Source organism: Hyposmocoma kahamanoa, unplaced genomic scaffold, assembly GCF_003589595.1.
Source record: "Hyposmocoma kahamanoa isolate Upper Pololo Valley unplaced genomic scaffold, ASM358959v1 78, whole genome shotgun sequence".
Classification (NCBI taxonomy): Eukaryota; Metazoa; Arthropoda; class Insecta; order Lepidoptera; family Cosmopterigidae; genus Hyposmocoma; species Hyposmocoma kahamanoa.
In genome coordinates this window covers 18,739,392-18,758,674 of record NW_020653945.1, presented here as the reverse complement: position 1 = coordinate 18,758,674, position 19,283 = coordinate 18,739,392, and the positions used below count along the sequence as shown (strand labels likewise).

Here is a 19,283-nt window from a genome sequence, read left to right as displayed (position 1 = left end):
GAAATTATACGAATCTCGACCTAAAATACCCGTATCGGCCCGTTTTAAGGAATCCCGAGTCAATCCAAGCACGCCGCCTCAAATTGCCTATCCTCTTTGTGGCGGCCATGTTTACAGAAACATATTTAAACTTCATGTTTAGGCTGATGGCTTTGCCAAAGCCTTAATAAATTAAAAAAAAAAATTGAATAGGTAATTATTGTGTATTGATATGTAACAATTATTGTTAATAAATGAGTACGTTATATAATTTTTTTTTTTCATACTTTTGCAACTCTTGCATACTGCGTACGACGATAGCAGCGCCAGCGCAACCGCCTGCCCGTGTAGGCACAGATCAAAGAGTACTTTGGCACAGACTAGACTTGGATGCCGTGTAGGAAACACAGGTGGGCGCCGAACATCATAGACCTTGCGCTGCTACATAATAGTGATAGTGTGCTGTACAGTTTTTTTAACTGAGACCGTATGGGGAAATCCGAAACCATAGAAAATACAAGGAATCACTCTTTGGAACCATTAATACTTTTTGTGAAAACATTTTGGCATTGTCAATTTTTTGGTCAAGCGCGTGTTGTCCATAAAAATGATAAAATTGAATAAGATAGTTTTTACTGCTGATTCGACTCAGTTTCATGTAAGGACAATTTCATTATATGGGACGAAAAAATCGGGACAGCAGAAATTGGTCAAAAATAAAATTATTTTTCATACAAAGTTAATGTAATTGTCGAATTTTATTTAATGCTGCTAGACCCAGTTTCTTATAAAAATGATTTTATTGTATTGGTACAAAAGAATCGAGATAGCAGAAGTTGGTCAAATTTAATAAAATATTTTTTTTTTTTTTAAATCAAATTCATTGTCACATGTCTAGAAAATATTTTATAAAATTTTACCAACTTCTGCTGTCCCGATTTTTTCTCCCAATACAATTAAATCATCCTTATGTGAAGCTGAGTCTATCAGCATTAAAAAAAGTCAATTTTGTAAATTTTATATGAAAAAATATTACATTTAACCAACTTCCTTTCTTCCCATTTTTTCGTCTCATACAATGAAATGATCCTTACATGAAACTGAGGAATATCTTTACATAGGGCGCACTATAAGTTTCCGGAACTGGCCACTTACATAAGCAATATTTAAAAAGTAATTACAACATTTGAAAATGGAACTCTTTGGCTGTAGAATACACTTTGTTTCATCTGACTGGCACTTGTTTTAACATTGTAGAGTCATTTTAGAAATTGGTTGTCTACATCACCATGGATTTAACTCGTGAAAATTTTCGTAGTACGATTTTCTACGACTTTAAGGGTCGTATTCCAGAACTCTACTCAATACTGAAGTCGGGACTTGAGTATTGCAGTGAGCACTGAAAATCATACTCTAGTCCTTGCCATTAGGATCGTATTTCCAGTGCTTGAAATCATACTCAAGTCTGCTCAAATCCTGACTTGAGTCCTACTTACAAACTTGAGTCCTACTTACTTACAAATCCTGGTTTGCAGAATTCAAACACGGTCGTGTGAATCTCAGTGACGAAAATCGTGATGGTCGCTCGTCCACTGTTGTGAACAACAAAAACATCGATGCTGTGCGCCGAATGATCAAAACAGACAGGCATGAGTCAAATACAATCAATGCTACACAAACATTTGGGTGTGAAAAAGCTGTGCTCTCGGTAGACCCCACACAATTTGACTGAGGCTCAAAAAACGGATCGCGTCACTTGGTGCAATGCCATGCTTACTAGATTCAAAGAAGGGGCGTCAAATTTGGTGTGGGACATAGTAACATGTGACGAAACATGGATTTATTGTTACAATCCCAAAACAAAGCAGCAATCGAGCGTGTAGGTTTTTCGAGATGAGCAGAAACCAACCAAAGTGGCGCGCATGCAAAGTGCCTCTAAGCGGATGATTGCTTCTTTTTTTAATAAAACTGGACACGTGGTTGCTGTTGCTTTGGCGAATCGTTGTACCGTGAATAGTGATTGGTACACGACCATTTGTTTTGCCTGAAGTTATTGAAAAACTCCGTAAAAATAACCGTAAACGCCGTATCATCTTGCATCATGATAATGCCAGTTCTCACACGGCCAGACAGACAAATGAATTTTTGAAGGTGAACAACGTTGACCTTATGAGCCATCCCGCGTACAGTCCCGACCTGGCACCTTGTGACTTTTATTTATTTCCAAAAATAAAGAACCAGTTACGCGGTCAACGATTTTCATCACCTGAAGAGGCTGTCGAAGAGTATGAAAAATATGTTTCAGAGATTGTCATGGAGGAGTGGTATAAATGTTTTTAAAACTGGCTCATTCGTATGAAAAACTGCATTAACTCTAACGGAGAATATTTAGAGAAACAATAAATTAATTTCTAACCATTTATAGTATTTTTTCTTATTCATTCCAGAAACTTATAGTGCGCCCAACGTATTAGAGGCTAATTTAATTATTACCTGTGTAAGTATAAATAAGAAAAAGATTCCGATTTCATGACATTTTGTACAAGAGAGTCTAAAGTTTATTTTTTCCATCCTTTAAGGTCTACAGATAGATCGAGCTGTTAACTGTGGAATATGGAAAGGATTTCTCGTTAAACAAGTCTGAATATTGAATTGTACGACACTTAACCTTGTTCCTTACAGTTTTACTTTTCTTTGTAGGACAAGACTCAGAAATATGATCATATGGTACCTTTGCAGTTGGCACAGACTGGTTGACTTTTGTCAGTTGTACATGACTTGAAATTGTGATCTTGTACACAAATTGAGCAAACGTCGTCGGCATTTTTACAATACCTGAGTATTGTAAAAAAAAAGTATCTAAGTATTGCTAACAATGTGGCCAAATCTTGGCATTTCCATGTCTATGAGCATTTCAAACACTGTTTGACAGGAGGAACGTAATGGCCTACAGCCTACCTAGTGTCTCCATGAGTCCAAATAAACATACTACTCAGGCAGCTGAGAGGAGGCAAATAGTAACGGCAACAGTCTGCGTAGCAGTAACAGTCTGCCCCCTTCTACCCGCACGCTGCGCATGAATGGACATAGGTATGTACATACCTGAATTATTGAATTATGTTGCGGGAGCTGCCAATAAAGGAAAACATTTTTTTTTATTAGAATGACCTACAGGTAAGTGAAGACACCCGTTGTCTCAGTGTCCGCTGCTGGAATGGTAGAATTAAACATCGAGGATTTTGAAGTTTGAAATAAAATAATAAAAGTAATGGCTACTTTAAATTTATTTATGGGTTTCAGATGGAGAGCTCCATAAACTGCATGTTTCCGCAGAGCTTGCGAAGAGAATACTCTATCACATAGAATGATAGCTTCATATCAAACGAACTGCCACAAGTGAGGCAAAAACCAAATTCATGTAGGCATAAGCAACTTGTATCTACGCTCGTCGGCACGCACACAAATATACAAATAATGATGCCATGGAATAACATTTCCCTCAAAAGTGGGAAAATTGTATCTTGCTTAACTCATCATTAACTTAAAGGTGCCTACAGATTTGCCCGACATTGTCGATCAGGTGCCTACAGATGTGCTCGATTTTGTCGATCGTTACTGTCGATCGACAATGTCGATCAGGTGCCTACAGATATGCTCGGTTTTGTCGATCGTTACTGTCAATCGATAATGTCAAGTGACAAGAATTTTCAAAAATTTATTTTTGGTAATCCTTATGGAAATGGCATTTATATCTGAATACACAATGATGGACACGACTTTTCAAATAAATGTAATATGGGAGTCATTTTCGAGGTATTCGAGGTGCTCATTACGAATATGGCACTCATTTCGAAATCCAAGATGTCGGGCACGATTTTTCAAAAAAATGCTATATGGGCATTGATTTACAATTATATATATGGGTATCATTTTCGAGGTATTTGGGGATGCACAATGTGAATATGGCACTATTTGAAAATCCAAGATGGCGGGCACGATTTTTCAAATAATGGCAAGTTGGGTATCGTTTTCGAGGTATTTGGGGGTGCTTTGTGGTATTTTGTGTTAAACAACAAAAACAAATATCGCCCTGGCACAAGATATCGCCCCATTCATTATACATGTGAGCAAAACAGTATCGGATCCCTCTTCCGGCACCGCATTACGCCCCATTTTTTGTTTAGGAACAATATTAAAAATATTGTCAGAAATGGTATCAAACGTGTTGGCAGAAATAGAATATCCCTTGAATTCAAAACTTTCAGTGATGCTAATGCTTTCCTTGACCACCCAGCTCTTTCTCCAGCCAAATATGAAGCGATTATCCCAAGTTACAGCATAACTAGAATGGGTATTGTCCGAGAACTTCCAGTTGAATGAATACTGGAGGAATTAGTTGAAGCAGTGGAAGTTCCAACTGGTTATGGCTCTATTGTTAAGGCACGAAGACTTAATAGGAAAACCAATGACAGTAATGGGTCACCTATATGGGTTCCCACCCAAACAGTGGTACTAACCTCCTTAGGTCAAAAACTTCTCTCCCATGTGTACTGTTTTTTCACCTCTCTCCCAGTGGAAACTTATTCCCTTCCCACAATTCAGTGCAATAAGTGCTGCCCGTTTTGGACACATCCAAACTCAATGCAGATCGGAGGCTCGCTGCTTTATTTGTGCACAAACTCATGACGGCCTACATTGCACCAAGGAAACACCAACCTGTTTACACTGCTCTGGACGTCGTAAAGTCACCGATCCCTCTTGCCCTGAGCAATCAAGGCAAAAACAAATAAAACTGGTCATGTCCCAAGAAAATATCTCTTACTCTGAAGTATCTGCCAGATTCACCCAAGTGCGAAGATCTTTTACTGACACAGCGATGTTTGATTTAAATGAATATCAACCTACACCCACCACTCTGTATACTTCTCCCTCCAATCCATCTCCCCAACTCAGATCTCCCCAATACACTTCCTACCACAAAACAGTAGCTATTCCCAGGCACCAACCCCTCCCAGCTTCTAGTCCAGGGTATAATCAACAAGTTCATAGAGACATAGTTATGTCTCGTAGTTCTCAACTAGGAAATGTATGTGCACTCCCAAATAACTCGTCAATACCTAACGATAATTTAATTTCTCTTCTCCTCTCGACCATCATTAATCTCTTAGGGCGTTTTAGTGTAGTTCCCCTACCGAACAACCTCAAAATCAACTGTCTCAGCTCATTCACCTCACCTCCTGGCTCCCATTCTTCAGTGGAACTGTCGCAGCAGCAGGAATAACGAAAACGAAATTCAATTCCTACTTAATAAATACTCTCCTGACGTTTTCGCAGTCCAGGAGATGCGACGTAAACCAGGAGATCGAGTACGGTTTCCAGGTTTTACGTGTCTCCGCGATGACAGGACAGACGGGCAAGGAGGCTCGGCACTCCTAGTGTCAAGAGTCGTAACCTTTTTGCAGATTTCCCTTCCCCCTCATAGCGAACACATTAATGCAGTTGCTGCCAAATTGCTAAAGATAACGTTTCTGTCGGTTTACATTCCTCACCCTAATAACCTTACATGCCTTGCAGAGTTTTCGGATATTGTCGCTTCCCTTAGTCCTTAGACCAGGAAACGCAACACCTACCTGTGACTGATCTTGAAAACTTTCGCTCAGTCTATGCCGATTTTAGAAATTGTCTGCTGTCATCAGCAGATAAATGTCTCCCCACCAAAAATCTATTCAAGGGTAACTCCCCATCTCCACCTTGGTGGGATTCGGAATGCACTGAAGTCTGCAAGGATAGGAAAACAGCAGAATGCGCATACGCACTAACAATGACTGAATCCCTTTTTATAAAATACCCTGCGGCTGCAGCAAAAGCTGTAAGAGTACTGAGTGAAAAAAAAAGAGTTGGGTGGCGTAGATTTTGTGAAACTCTCTCTCCATGATCTCATTCTTCCTTGGTTTGGAGGAATGTCAGGAGATTTAGGGGCTGTATATCCTGTTCCGGTAATATCTCTAGTAATTATACCTAAGAGTGGCTTGAACAATTTCAAAACAAACTGGCTCCTCTCTCAGTCCCCACGGAAGACGAGGTAACTTTGTCCACGTCCCCTACTCTATCTCCAACCTCAGTTTTTGACTCCCCTTTCTCTCGGGAGGAACTCTCGACAGTGTTAAACGGTCTCAAGGATTCTGCCTCTGGAATTGATGGTATACCATACTGTTTTATCATTAACAGCAGTGATTCAACCAAAGACTTATTCGTTAATATTCTTAATAACATATTTCTGACGGGAGTTCCTCCGGATGAATGGAAAGTCCAAATCATTATACCCATATTAAAACCAGGTAAACTTAATAATGACCCTAATGGATATAGACCCATTGCTCTTTCCTGCACGCTAGCCAAAGTCTTAGAACATCTCATTAAAAATCGCCTTGAGTGGATAGTTGAAAGTAGGGGTTTACTCGCTAAAAGTCAATATGGTTTCCGGAAGGGCATGAGCACCATGGATAGCCTCAGTATTCTTCTGACAGACATTTGGATTGCCTTGTCTAAACGAGAACATGTAGTTGGAGTTTTTTTGGATGTGTCATCAGCGTATGACAATGTATTGCTTCCAGGACTCAGGCAAAAGATGCTGAATCTGAGTATACCTGTGAAGCTTATCAATATAATTTTTAATCTCCTCTCTGCCCGTTCAATTCAAGTCAGTGTTAACAACTCCTTTTACCACCAAGAACTATCTGGAGAGGCCTTCCACAGGGATCCGTTCTTAGTCCCTTGCTTTATAGCCTCTACACATGTGACCTCGAGCAGTCTCTTAACCCATTTTGCAACGTCCTCCAGTATGATGACGACTTGGCCTTATACATTTTTGGAATAACAACATCGAAAATATCTCTGCCCACCTCAATTCTGCTCTAAACTACCTCCATACCTGGCTAACCGACCACGGCCTTTTGCTGTCGGTGCATTACTATGCAGTAGTTTTTTCCCGTGCAAGGAACACACCCCATATTATTATTAATTACTAGACTGGTTCTCGTCTGTCTGTTTCTTAGTTTTATTAAATTCATCAGGCTCCCCTGTTCAGTATATCAGTGTACCCTAAACCCTCTCTTCGATATACCTTATCTCGCTCTTATCTATCAACCCGGCTAAATAATACTACTGCTACAAAAATTCCTCTAACTCTGAAGCTCAATTACTAAAATACATCAATAAGAATTGGAGCGATTGGCTTGTGATGTACACTGATGCTTCTAAAATGTCAGATGAAGGATGTGTTGGTGCTGCGTTGGTGAATCCTTTTCGTAACAGATCCAACTTTCCCTGTCTTAAAAATTAGAAATGTGCTATACAGTTGCTTCAGTCAAGGAAATCTGGTATAGTAGGTAACGAGACCGTTGACCTGATGGCAAAAGATGCCACTGAAATTGGATGTCCTACTTACTCTCAAGTATTCTCTCATGACTTGCCCTTACTGGCAACTCAAAAGATGATGTCCACCTGGGAAGTCGAATGGAAAGAGAGTACCAAAGTGAAAGGAAAGCATTATGCGAATATTCAAAATGTCATCCCGAGTAAACCATGGTTCTTTAAATTTAACGAAGCATCCAAATCTTGCACCTCCATCATATGTAGATTAAGGGTCGGCCACTCGAGCACCCCAGTTCACTTAGTTAAAATTAGTGTAAGGGACAGCTCGCTTGGATGAAGGAACTCTGGGCACATTTTCTTCAATTGTAACAAGTACCCAATCTCCTTGTACGATGTCCTTCCCTCATTCATTTTCAAACCCACAAATTCAATACGATTTTAAGTCTTGTGGATACGTCTTGCATCAATGTCCTTTGTGATTATATAACTAGCAATAACATACATTTATAATTTGTTCATCCTGCCTAACACACTTACCTACTAACATTTGTCTATATATATTGTTCACCGTCCTTTTCAGGTAATCCAACAGCTCTGCAACTTTAAAACCTAATAAGAAAGGATTTTTTATAGCACATTGTGCTCTCACAATACTCATTGAATAGCAGAGTCTACAGAAGCCCTTAAAATTACTAAGCGGAAAACTCGATACTGGCGAAATCTAAAGGGTATTAAGCAAAAAGAAGAAGAATAATAGTACCTCAGCAATTGCCAGAAATAAAACGATCATTGTATGGATTGACACAAGTTACACATTTATTAATGTAATCAAGATTAATAGTGAACATTTAAAATCTTTGTGAATACAACATTTATTATGTACTGTGATTGGCTATAGTATATTTAATTTTCACATCAAGTTCAACTACTAGTTGTCATAAATTGAATTAATTGTAAATGTGAATTCCGATTAATTAACACTAGTAATTAAGGTAATCCTTTTCTCACATGGAAAAAGAATGTGACTGTATACAGAAATTTATCAGTAGAATGATTTATCTGAAAATTGTTCACATAAACCACACCTTCCCAAGTCTTGAGATATTCTCAGTCTCGATAAGGGTTTTCAATTTATTTGTTCCGAAAATAGAGACCATAGCATGTTTTCTCTGTGTACAAAAATACAAAGATCTCATTTCTCTTATCGTTTAGCACTTCTCGATTTTCCGTCATCAACAACATTTCAGTCAGTTGGCATCTACTTGGCCACAGTTGCATAATGTGAACATTACAATTGTCTAGTCAAAATAAGCTCTAATTATTTTCACATACGTCTGTGTACGTAAGTGACCCAAAATCATCTTGCCGTACTAAATACATCGACATAAATAAAACTGGGTCTAAGACTTCATTATTACTTCACAAATAGTGACAAAAGAGTGATAATGAATTTAACTAGTATCAATCATCAACTTGAATGCTCCATCTGAATCAATGCACCGGGATACTTGGACTAGATGGCCATGGGTCATGCGTATATGCTGGCTTGTCAGAAACACTGCACCATCTATAAAACTGTTGCCCCTGCTTGTGCACACCTCTCCAAGGCCTTCCATGATCTCTATGTTGTATGAGCAGAGAATTGCGTTTGCTTCCCCATCCTTTTTAATTGGCACTAATACACCTCCTGTTCTAACACCATTGGCATATCTGCCAAGTATTGTGGGTTCTGACAATGCCGTGTATTCTAAGCAGGAATAATCAATACAGAAGTTTTGGGAGACCTGATATTTGTTCATGTGCTTTGCCACCTTGTAATTGCTTATATTACAGTCATAAATACGATTGTTTATATCCAGCCAGGAACTGTGTACTATTTGTGCAACAATGTTGATGTTTGATGGCATGAACAAGCCTCCATGCACTAAATTCGCGTGCTTCAAGTGTTGGGCTATCTCCCGCATGCGCAAGTCTATATCGCCGCACAATTCAAAAATGTTGCAAAAAATTGCATGGAACTTTTCATCCCTGAAAACATCTTGAGTCCAATCATCGCCAATAAGCAAATTTATCTTGGACATGGGGATCTTGTTTGCCTTGAAAACTTTTTTGAAAAACTTCTTGTCACCTTCAGTTTTGGCCCAGCATGTTAGTGTCTGGATTCCTCGTTTGAGCATCAATAAGCCAAACATAGGAAATGGACACAAGTCCACCATAGTCACCTGGGACATTTCTGTCATTTGCCCCACATACACAGAAGCCATTCCTAGGCATAGAGTTATCATTTTTATATACTCAGGATCATTTAAAAATCTTATAGTTTCAGGTGAAACTCGCAAGATTTGAGTGTTAGGTTTTGGCACCAAGGTCAGTTTGCCTCTGTTCATCAAGATTTTCAAATTTATAGCTTGGTTCTCTTCCACAGTATGTGTGAGGAAATCAAAGAACACGGCCTGCTGCCAAGCATTTGCTCTGTTGTCAGAGCGAGGATCAGTAGTTATAGTAATGTTCTCTGTCAAATAAAGTTTAAAAAATCCAATGAGCACATTAACCTCACCTTTCTTCAGTGCTTTCAATTCAATGTGAAAGGGCTCCGATCTGTTCAATTTGTCCTGCATATCATTATAGTCTCTGAAATCGACTTGTACAACTGACTGAGGTTCGGTCATGTACTCCAAATCTTTGATTAGGTGTATATCCTCACAATCGTAAGTTTCATCCTCAATCAATGCATGAACATTCAGTCCTGCCACATTCAATGTCTTCTTTACAATTGAAGACAGCTGATATTTTAGATTCAAATGATCACTTTTAGCACCAATGACAAAGAACTCACCCTTGTTAGGCACAACTCTGGCTTCATCTGTAATGAGCTGTTGCTTGGCATGTAGCAAGGACTGTAGCACATGCTCCCCGAAAAGGCCAGCATCAAACATTTCTGTAACCAGCAAAGAACGCTTGCCACCAATGTCCCGCCAGACCATATCAGTAGACATATTGTTCACAACTAAGACTGGTGTGTTTGTATTATTTTCTTCAATGATAGTGTCAGCTAGCTTAGACATTACTTCAGATCCGTCACAAGCAGTGACTGCTGTAGGGCAACATTCTGCAGCATACAGAGCCAATAGGCCAGTTCCAGTGCCCAAGTCAAGTACTGTATCCTTGCGTGGAATCACTGATGCACGGATTGCTTGCCGGTATGACTCATTCCTGATTTTATCATTAAGCATCCTAAAGTGCCATCTTTCAACAAGAAGATTCTTTATTGAATTCAAGTTTTTTTCAGGATTGACAAAACCCGAATCAAGTTTCAAGGCTCTCTGGAAATGACACCAGGCTTCAGTGTACAATCCAAATTTGTAGAGATATTTCCCAATATCGTTCAACAGGTGGGTATTTTCAGGAAACGCCTTCAAAGCTCGACCAAAATTGTTGAAAATTTCCTCAATGCGATTGTTCATGGCCATGACTTCATTCAGCTGGATGAGAACCTTGCGGAACTCCGACTCCGAATGAGCCTTTAACTGCGGGTTTTTATCAAAGGCCGCGATGTAGAAGTCAAAAGCTTTGTTAAAGCAGCCATTCCTGGTCAATTGACGTGCATAAGTTACGTATTGGCTCGCAATGTGGTCCATTTTGCCTGAAACGTTCGGACTAAATTATTTAACGCCCACGAACACAAAATGAATCTATAGGAGAATATATTATCTATGCATATACAAAATTTTAAGAAATACTTACCACCCCAACACCTTGCGTTCTTTTCTTACAAAAACATGAAACTTATACTGTCAAGGAATAACACAATATACCAGCTCGGACAATGATAGAACACGGTTTTGTGTTTTACTAAAAGCAGAAATCTCTGAATATACCTATATGCAAAATAATAACAAGCAAAATTTTAGTTTCCTTGACATGTGCAGAAGTATTGATTTTAAATTTGCGTTTCGTTTCAAGCTTGAGTTTTAAGTTTTCTCAATCGATTCGAATAAATTGCTTTTACAAGCACTCACCGTACAAATATTGCTTTCTGTCTTCTTTAAAAACTAAACTTGTTTTCGCAAAAATTAAAAAATCGTGGAATAAATTCGTAAAACGAGACGTCAAAACTTATGCTTCGTTCACATTACAATAACTTCCTCCCAAAAATTAGAAAGATTGAACTTCACCACAGTCACAATATGGTCATATATCACGGAAGAAAAACAATGGAAGTGCCTTGTACCGTTTTGACCTTAGAGGATGGAAAAAAATAGTTTTGACGCTCTAAGCCAGAAACGCAAAATGCCAAACGGGCAAAATGTCAGATTAGCAGAATACCAGATTAGCAAAATGCCAGCTTCTCAGAATGTCAGATTCTCAAACTGCCAAATTGTCGCCTAACTTTCTTAAACTCGTATCTTTTTTCAATGCAATGAAGTTCACATTACTGCTTGGCGGCAGAAATACGTAAATTGGCTGTACTTTCCTGGACAAACTATTTCACAAGCTGCTAAAAACTACTGCTACTAAAAACTTTATAACATGGAAATTATACGACTTGTGCGTACTTAGTCTCGTTGACTCGTTTCTTAAGCATAAAGTTACTGAAATGCGAAATGGACGGTAGGTATATATACAAATTTTGCTGGCCGATTTCACATCACATTTCCTTCATATTCACACACTGGCTTTTACGTATCCTTAGAGTAATGCATCCAAATTAACACCCTTCATAAGAAATTTAAAATAAATAGAAAGTTTTGCCATCTCCTGAATAATCTTCACTCTTTAAGATACGAGTTTGAGAAAGTAAGGCAGTGAGCATAAATAATTTATGTGTCCAAAGACACATAATATCATTGAAGTAAGGCATCGCAATGTCACTGCCAGGAACAGGCCTTCCTCCTCCGTACGCACTAATGTTTTAGAAAGTATTGGAAAAATATTGAAAAAATGTTTGTTCAGGAAAACAAGATTTTCACTAAGTCCTATATGTTCCTACATGTTGTCAGCCAACACGTGGTATAAAATGCCAAGAAGGACACAGGACAGCGCGCAGTTTAGAGTTGACATCCAGCAAACACTTGTTCAGTAAGCTGTCCCCATCACACACTGTGTAATTCCTCCCCGAGGTCTCAGTTCCGATCCACATCACAGCCGTATAAGCTAAGTGTAAAGCCGCCCTTGCTTAGCACACCGCAGTCCCGATCACACACTATGTAAACCCATCTACCGTCTGATACCAATTCCTAAAAGTTCGGAAGGAAGGCAAACAAAATACTACCTAAATGTATTTCTAGGTTAATTCTCGCGAGTCGTTATAATCGCCATTCCACGCTGCAAATCGGTAGAAATATAGTAAATTTAAAAAAACTTTATATGGGAGAAGGCCATACACAGGAAATGACTGGGGAGTCTTTTACGGCCTAGGTCTACTTCCTATAATTCCGAGTGGTTAAGAAAAAACGATGTCAAATCTCATTACTCTCCCTTGTAAGTCAATGACTCTCCCATTCTAAACTACCAAACGATAAATTGATCGCTGTGTTTACGCGCCTTCTGAAAGGAATTGTCCCGAAATTTATATGACGACCCGACAAAATAACTTATAAATGATTATTTCTTTAAGTCAAGTTGTTGGATAATAGAAAGAATATAAATTAGAATTTTAATTAATTAAATTTATTATTTGCATATTTTGATGTTTTTAAGATGTTACCTACATTTTTTATTTTGAATAAACTAGACTGGTTTGATTTGATTGATATGATTCTCTTTCTTTTCATAAATTTATATTTCTACGTAGTTTGTTCCATATCAGTTGTTGTGACAACTATACATAGATAAACCCAATTTTTTCTAAAATTTATTTATGAAATTATGATGAATTTTATTATTCATACATTCACTCTTTTCACTCATAAAAATATCATTACTTTCTACAAGCACTCATTACCATTAGGTCATATTTTCATAATACAATTGGTAAATATCATTAGATTCCACACACACCCATTACCATCCAGATACATTTCATTACCTTCCTAAAGTATATGGTCTCCTAGAGTGCCTTTCTCTTACATTTATTGCTCACGTGTATATGAACCCTTGTCATGTTTCAATTTCGACGAAAACAACAATATTTTTAATTTAAAAAAATATTCCACGTATAAAGGACTATCCACACATATCCGGGCCGTGCGTTTGTATGAACTGCGGGCCCGTCCCGGACATGTGTGAACGAGTTCATTCAAAATTTTTTGAGCCCCTGACGGAGCAGGGCCCGTCTACGTCCCGGATGTGTGGATAATACGTCCATGGTGTGGATAGCCCTTTAAGGTGGCAGACTACGGGATGGGTGACTTTTGAGGTCGTTTTTTTTAGTACTCTGTGCCTTAAGACGGCCACTAAAATTACAAAAATATTTACAATTTTGCTTTCGCTATAACTTCGTTATTATAGAGGTACAATTTTTTTAACAATAAGTACTAAATAGTACAATTTTGGTACATTTTTTTGGTATCAAATATGTCAGGATTCGTAAAGATGCGTGTGCATCTGAAATCTCAACACATTTTGTCTTATTTCTCAGATTATTGCTTAATTTCCACCAAATTAAGCAATTCATTGATGGGATAGAAAAATAATGTTTGAAAAAGGTGCCCGTTAAAATAAAAAAGGCAGTTATTTCAAGACGTATTTATTGACATGAACTCGCGATGTATCGCGCCGACCGCCATTGGGTGTCCAGCCCGGCGGTGTTGGTGCGCTACGCGGCAAGTGCGGACTTAGTCGAACAGACCGAAGCCCATGTCGTCGTCGCTCTCGGATTCTTCTTTCTCCTCCTTCTTTTCCTCAGCCTTAGCGGCAGCCGGGGCGGCAGCAGCAGGGGCAGACACAGCGGCTGCAGCCACGAACTTTGATGGATCCTACAAATATCAGAATACAAAATTATGGACTTGAAATGCAATTTTTTTTGTAACATCAAGTGTCGGGACGAACAAGTTGTGCACCTGATGGTAAGATCACGCCTGTCCATAGCAGTTACAGCGCCACTCAGAGCTTTAAATTGCAAAGATCTAAGGGGCACTACCACGGCGCCCGTCACCCAGAGACATAAGTTGACAAGTCCCATGTGGCTGTAATTTCACCAGCATCTTACTCAACACCGAACTCTTTTACAAGGAGTTCTACTGCTACTAAACATTTTAGTATTTTTTATTATCTTTATTATAATACGAGCTCTATACCCCACCTACGGTGGGGCCGGGCTCGGCCTGCGGCGCTTGGTCGGTTTCAGATTACGGGGTGTGGTTATGCTCGTCGGTGGCACAGTGATTAGTACTATGGGCGCTTGATGAGGAGGTTTCAGATTCGATCGCTGTTTTGAGCCAATTTATGAAAAAAAAAAAAAAAAAAAAAGTTCTGGTCAGGGTATTCTGGGCATTGTCCTCAGAATTATCGTTACACTGGTACTCACTCATACTACAGGGAAGTCCCAGTTTGAGACCAGAAATTTGGAGTGATTGTCTGGCATTTTTTCCCTTAATACTTCTCTTTTTGGCATATGTTCCAAGAAAAAACAATCTAACAGGGAGATGGTCGAGAATGCTATAAGTATTTTATTTCCACTTCATGGGGAAGTATGCCTCTCATTTTGAACAATTGTGAAATCTTGTACTCGTAATTTAGTCTCTGTATACTGCCTGCGTAAAGTGGCGTGCGGACGCTTCGCCCTCCGCTAGACCTCGGCACTTGTGACTTTAAAAGAATTAACATAAATGGGCGGCCATATCGACAAATGGCGAAAAGTAAATTTTGACTGCAAATTATTGTTAAACACCCATAGAGAATGCCACATGCCTAATTTCAGTAGAATTAGAGCAAATTTTTATCATCCGCTAATAAAGTTTGTAAGGCAGCCATATTGAAAAATGACAAAGTAATTTTTAACCGCAAATTATTATTAGACAGCCATAATCTCTATGTGGGGATCTCCCCCACATATTTTCAGCTGAATTAGAGTAAATATTGGGCAGCCATATTGAAAACTGGCTAAAAATAAATTCTGAAATTATTATTTAGAGCCCGATTTTCAAGTATTGAAAAATGGCGGTAAACTAATGCTGATCACAAATTATTATCAAGCACTCCTAGAGACTCCCACATGACAATTTTGGACGGGATTAAAACAATTTTTTTTTCTACTGCCTACAAACGCTTGTATGGCGGCCATATTTGAAAATGGCGAAACACCAATTTTGAGCACAAATTATTATTTGGCACTTCTAGAGGCCTCCACATGCCAATTTTTAGCTGAAACAGAGCGAGTCTCATTCGGCAGCTATTTTCAACGAAAAAAGCACTTATATGGCAGATATATTAAAAAATGAAAAAAAAAAAAAAAAATATTTTTTTTAGCATTCATTTACACTAAAAGGAAAATTTGCGCATGTTATATTTTCACTAAAGATCATAATATGAAAGTTTGGACGATGACTAAAAATTCACCTGTATACGTTACGATAAATTTAACAATTTTGTCTAGTACAAAAGCGATGTTAAAGAGCTAAAATTACGCAACAATTCTCGCGGCTATTAGACAGACATGAACGACTACGGGTAGGTTAGGTTCTGTTCACACTTACAAACCATTTTTGTGGTCTGACTAGTGCATGTAAGCAAATTTGTATGATAGCATGTAGTAGCCAATTCACGCTACTAGAATTTGCATCGCTTTAAATGGTTGTCGCTCAACTGGACTTCAAGAAACTTCTGCGATATTGTTCAAACATAACCACAGCCAGGCGATGTTTTTGGCGTTGTGAATAGGGCCTCAAAAATCTTTAGTTCGAAGATCACCAAAAATTCCGAATGAAATACGAAATTTTATACATTTCTAAACCCAGTGCTTATTCAATTTCTGCTTTTGGTTTCCAAAAATATGAAACTTTACCTTAATGAATTCCTTGATTGTGGTAGCTTCCTTGAATTCCACCTCAGTAACCGCGGCGATGGCCAGCAGGTTCTTGAATCCGTTGGCAATGGAGTGTGGAGCAGAGGCAACTGTGGGATAGCCAATGGCAAGCGAAACAGCTGCTACATTGGCCACACCTTCTTGGAACTTGGCGCGCAGATCCTCCGGCTTAATGTCCAGAATCGCTGGCGTGAAGATGGTGCCAGAGTCATACACCTAACAAAATACACTATTAACAGATTTGTAAAACAGATTCACAGAGTTTGTTATAATTATTAAATACAAAGATCGAAAACAAAGAATAAAACCTTCGACCCGACAGGACTCGAACCTGCGACCACATGACTCCATCCATTGCTTTACCAACTAAGGTACAGGTCGAGTTACTAAATCGACAAATTTCTTCTGTGTCTGATATAGACCTCTGTGTCGAGCTTTCGATGGAGTAGTGCCATCTGTGAGAGATTTTATAAAACTTCTAACTCAGCTGAACCTTCCAGTTACCACAAGCTGTTGTTGATGTTGCTTTTTATGAACATATATTATTGTGTTTTTATTTTTATAACTGCACGAGTTTGTTATTTATTAAATACAAAGATGGAGCACATAGAAAAAAATCTTTCAACCCGACAGGACTCGAAGCACGGCATTCTGCCCCTAGTGTTTTACCAACTAAGGTACAGGTCGAGTTACTATGAATTTCTTCTGTGTCGGTTATAGATCTTTACATTGATTTTTGGGTTTCAACACCATTCAAAGATTCTCTCACAGATGTCGCTACGGTGGAGTGGTGGTACGGTACTAGTTCACAGAAATAAAAACATCAATAATATAGATTTACAGAATTACTTTATTTGAATTAATGTTTGCAAGTGGATTGACAAACAACATGGAAAGTTGAACGGATTGTTCCAAATGCCATTTAATTTACCAAAGATAAATTATCAGAGTGCACAGTGAATGCAATCTGTACTCAATGCTTTGGGTAAAAAAAAAAGAAATTGTAACGAAATGGATATTGTTACGTACCTGCCTAACAACCAGACCGTACGAGAATGGAGAAATGTTCAACATGTTCAGTAGAGTCGCTTCTGAAGCTCCCACCTTATCTCCCGGCTTCAGGATATGGACATCATTGATGATTTCAATAGTACCTATGTAAACACAGTAAAACAAATCTTTAAAAATAGAGCTTATATGCACGTAAATACAACATTTTGTAGTTTAATAGTATGTAATTTGTATCTTCAAGATACCAGTGCAGTTGTGAATACAACAACCATACTAGGATAGGTTTGAAGAGTTAATTTAGTCTGAAAGCGAAGCCAAAGGGCTAACATTAAACCCATTGGTATTAAAACAGACATTATTGTTTATAAGTTTTATTACAATTTGTTTTCAAGAAGATTAAGAACTAAAATGGAAATAAGTGTATTGATCCAATTCTGGCATTACAATTGAGGGTCTTCAGAAAAAATCTGATGAATTCCAATACTAATTGTCAAGTTTCATTGAATAGATTTGTACAGTCAACAGCACATCAAGCTATACACTTTTGGTCGAATCTTACCTCCAAAACGACAGAACAACATCCATCAATGTGATAGCTTGATGTGCTGTCATCTGTACCATTATGGTAAGGTCTGTGCATTTAAAATATATTTTTAAAGAGGATTTAGTTGTTGTACAGGTTGGATACACATTATTAGAAATATATGAAAACTGCCATTTAGTATTACAAAAATAGAAAAAGTGAAAATGTGATTTAGCAGTTTTTGTTTTGACTTGATGCTCCTCAATTAAGGTCAACAGAAATATTTTCTCACCCTTGGAAATCTTGGTGGGGATAGACAGAGCCTGGAAGAAAGAGGTCTTCTCAGGTCCCAGACCAGTATTGTGGGCCGGGATGACAACAGACAATGGAGCTATAGCACCAGGACGAGCTGGTGCACGCACTTTGTTCTCCAGTAGCTTATCACGGACCTGTTAGCACATAAATATTACAATTTATACACATTACCTTGGTCCGATTTTAAGAAATTTTGTTGTACTTAGACCTTTAACTTCACAAATCTTTAAGTGTTCATATATTGGTACTTATTTATTTTAACAATGTATAAAGTAAGTTCTAACTTACCTCAACAAGGTCACCACGGGTGAAGACAAAACCGACATTGCCCTTGATGTGGGGAAGCAGCTTCTCGAGAGCTGGGTTGGTCTCCAGATGATCCTTGATGGCCTTACGCATCATGGTATTCTTGCCCATGAGGATGATGCTGCTGCCGCGGAGGGCCATGCGAATCTGCTGCATCTGCGTCGAACCGACGTTGTCCGCACCCACGAGGAAGCATTTTGGGTACTCGTCTAGCAATTGCTACAAAAACATTCGATAATGTTAACATTTACAAATTAACATCAAATCATAAATTGACAAAATTTCATTTGCCAAGCTTCCCAATCATAAAAATAAGTGGATCAGTAGTCAGCGTAAAAGATTGCTATTTCTGACGAACAAAGTTTACCTACAGGTAGGTAAAATTTTGCATTGTAACTTACAATGTAAAATTGAAACTTTTTCAATCACGGTTCGAAAAAGGTTAACTGGCGTGACTGTAAGGTTAACTTAGTAATCTTAAAATACTTACGATAATCTTGGTAAAGTAGTTAGACTTCCAGGTAGCCTTGTCCTCCCTACCCATCTTGGTGAGTGTAGTAGGGACTTCAAAGAAATTTAAGGACTGAAAGAAAGTTAAAAACTTGAAAATGACACATCACTGTGTTCACCCTAACTAAAAAATGCAATGAAATGGAGGTATATTCGGTTTACGCATTATATATTTTAGATGATTCTGTGAGGAGAATATGCTAAACTCCATGATTTACAAGGATTAAAAAAATATTTTTAACTCACCAAGACCAAACGCACGTACTCAATGCGGGACAAAAATGGCGAATATAGAGATGT

The 19,283-nt window shown here is 38.4% G+C and overlaps 2 protein-coding genes across 2 annotated transcripts; both read right to left on the bottom strand.

The window, feature by feature from the left end:
- Positions 1-8,228: 8,228 nt before the first annotated feature.
- On the bottom strand, positions 8,229-11,180 carry LOC113232945 (protein arginine N-methyltransferase 9-like). Its single transcript, XM_026467862.1, has 2 exons — positions 11,098-11,180; positions 8,229-10,996 (listed from the first exon to the last, which is right to left on the bottom strand). Exon 2 carries the CDS (start codon positions 10,989-10,991, stop codon positions 8,805-8,807), a length of 2,187 nt encoding a protein of 728 aa, XP_026323647.1. The 5' UTR covers positions 10,992-10,996; positions 11,098-11,180; the 3' UTR covers positions 8,229-8,804.
- Positions 11,181-14,025: 2,845 nt separating this feature from the next.
- On the bottom strand, positions 14,026-19,283 carry LOC113232727 (60S acidic ribosomal protein P0). The gene is made up of 7 exons (XM_026467506.1): positions 19,230-19,283; positions 18,964-19,056; positions 18,456-18,692; positions 18,145-18,301; positions 17,348-17,472; positions 16,298-16,534; positions 14,026-14,270 (listed from the first exon to the last, which is right to left on the bottom strand). Exons 2-7 carry the CDS (start codon positions 19,015-19,017, stop codon positions 14,130-14,132), a joined length of 951 nt encoding a protein of 316 aa, XP_026323291.1. The 5' UTR covers positions 19,018-19,056; positions 19,230-19,283; the 3' UTR covers positions 14,026-14,129.

Excerpts from the sequence above, each read along its gene's own strand:
- LOC113232945 (XM_026467862.1), bottom strand. The coding sequence starts at position 10,991 with ATGGACCACATTGCGAGCCAATACGTAACTTATGCACGTCAATTGACC.
- LOC113232727 (XM_026467506.1), bottom strand. The coding sequence starts at position 19,017 with ATGGGTAGGGAGGACAAGGCTACCTGGAAGTCTAACTACTTTACCAAG. Across the intron at positions 18,693-18,963 it reads ACTACTTTACCAAGATTATC|CAATTGCTAGACGAGTACCC; the intron begins GTAAGTATTTTA and ends ATGTTTTTGTAG. Across the intron at positions 17,473-18,144 it reads CCCCACCAAGATTTCCAAGG|GTACTATTGAAATCATCAAT; the intron begins GTGAGAAAATAT and ends GTGTTTACATAG.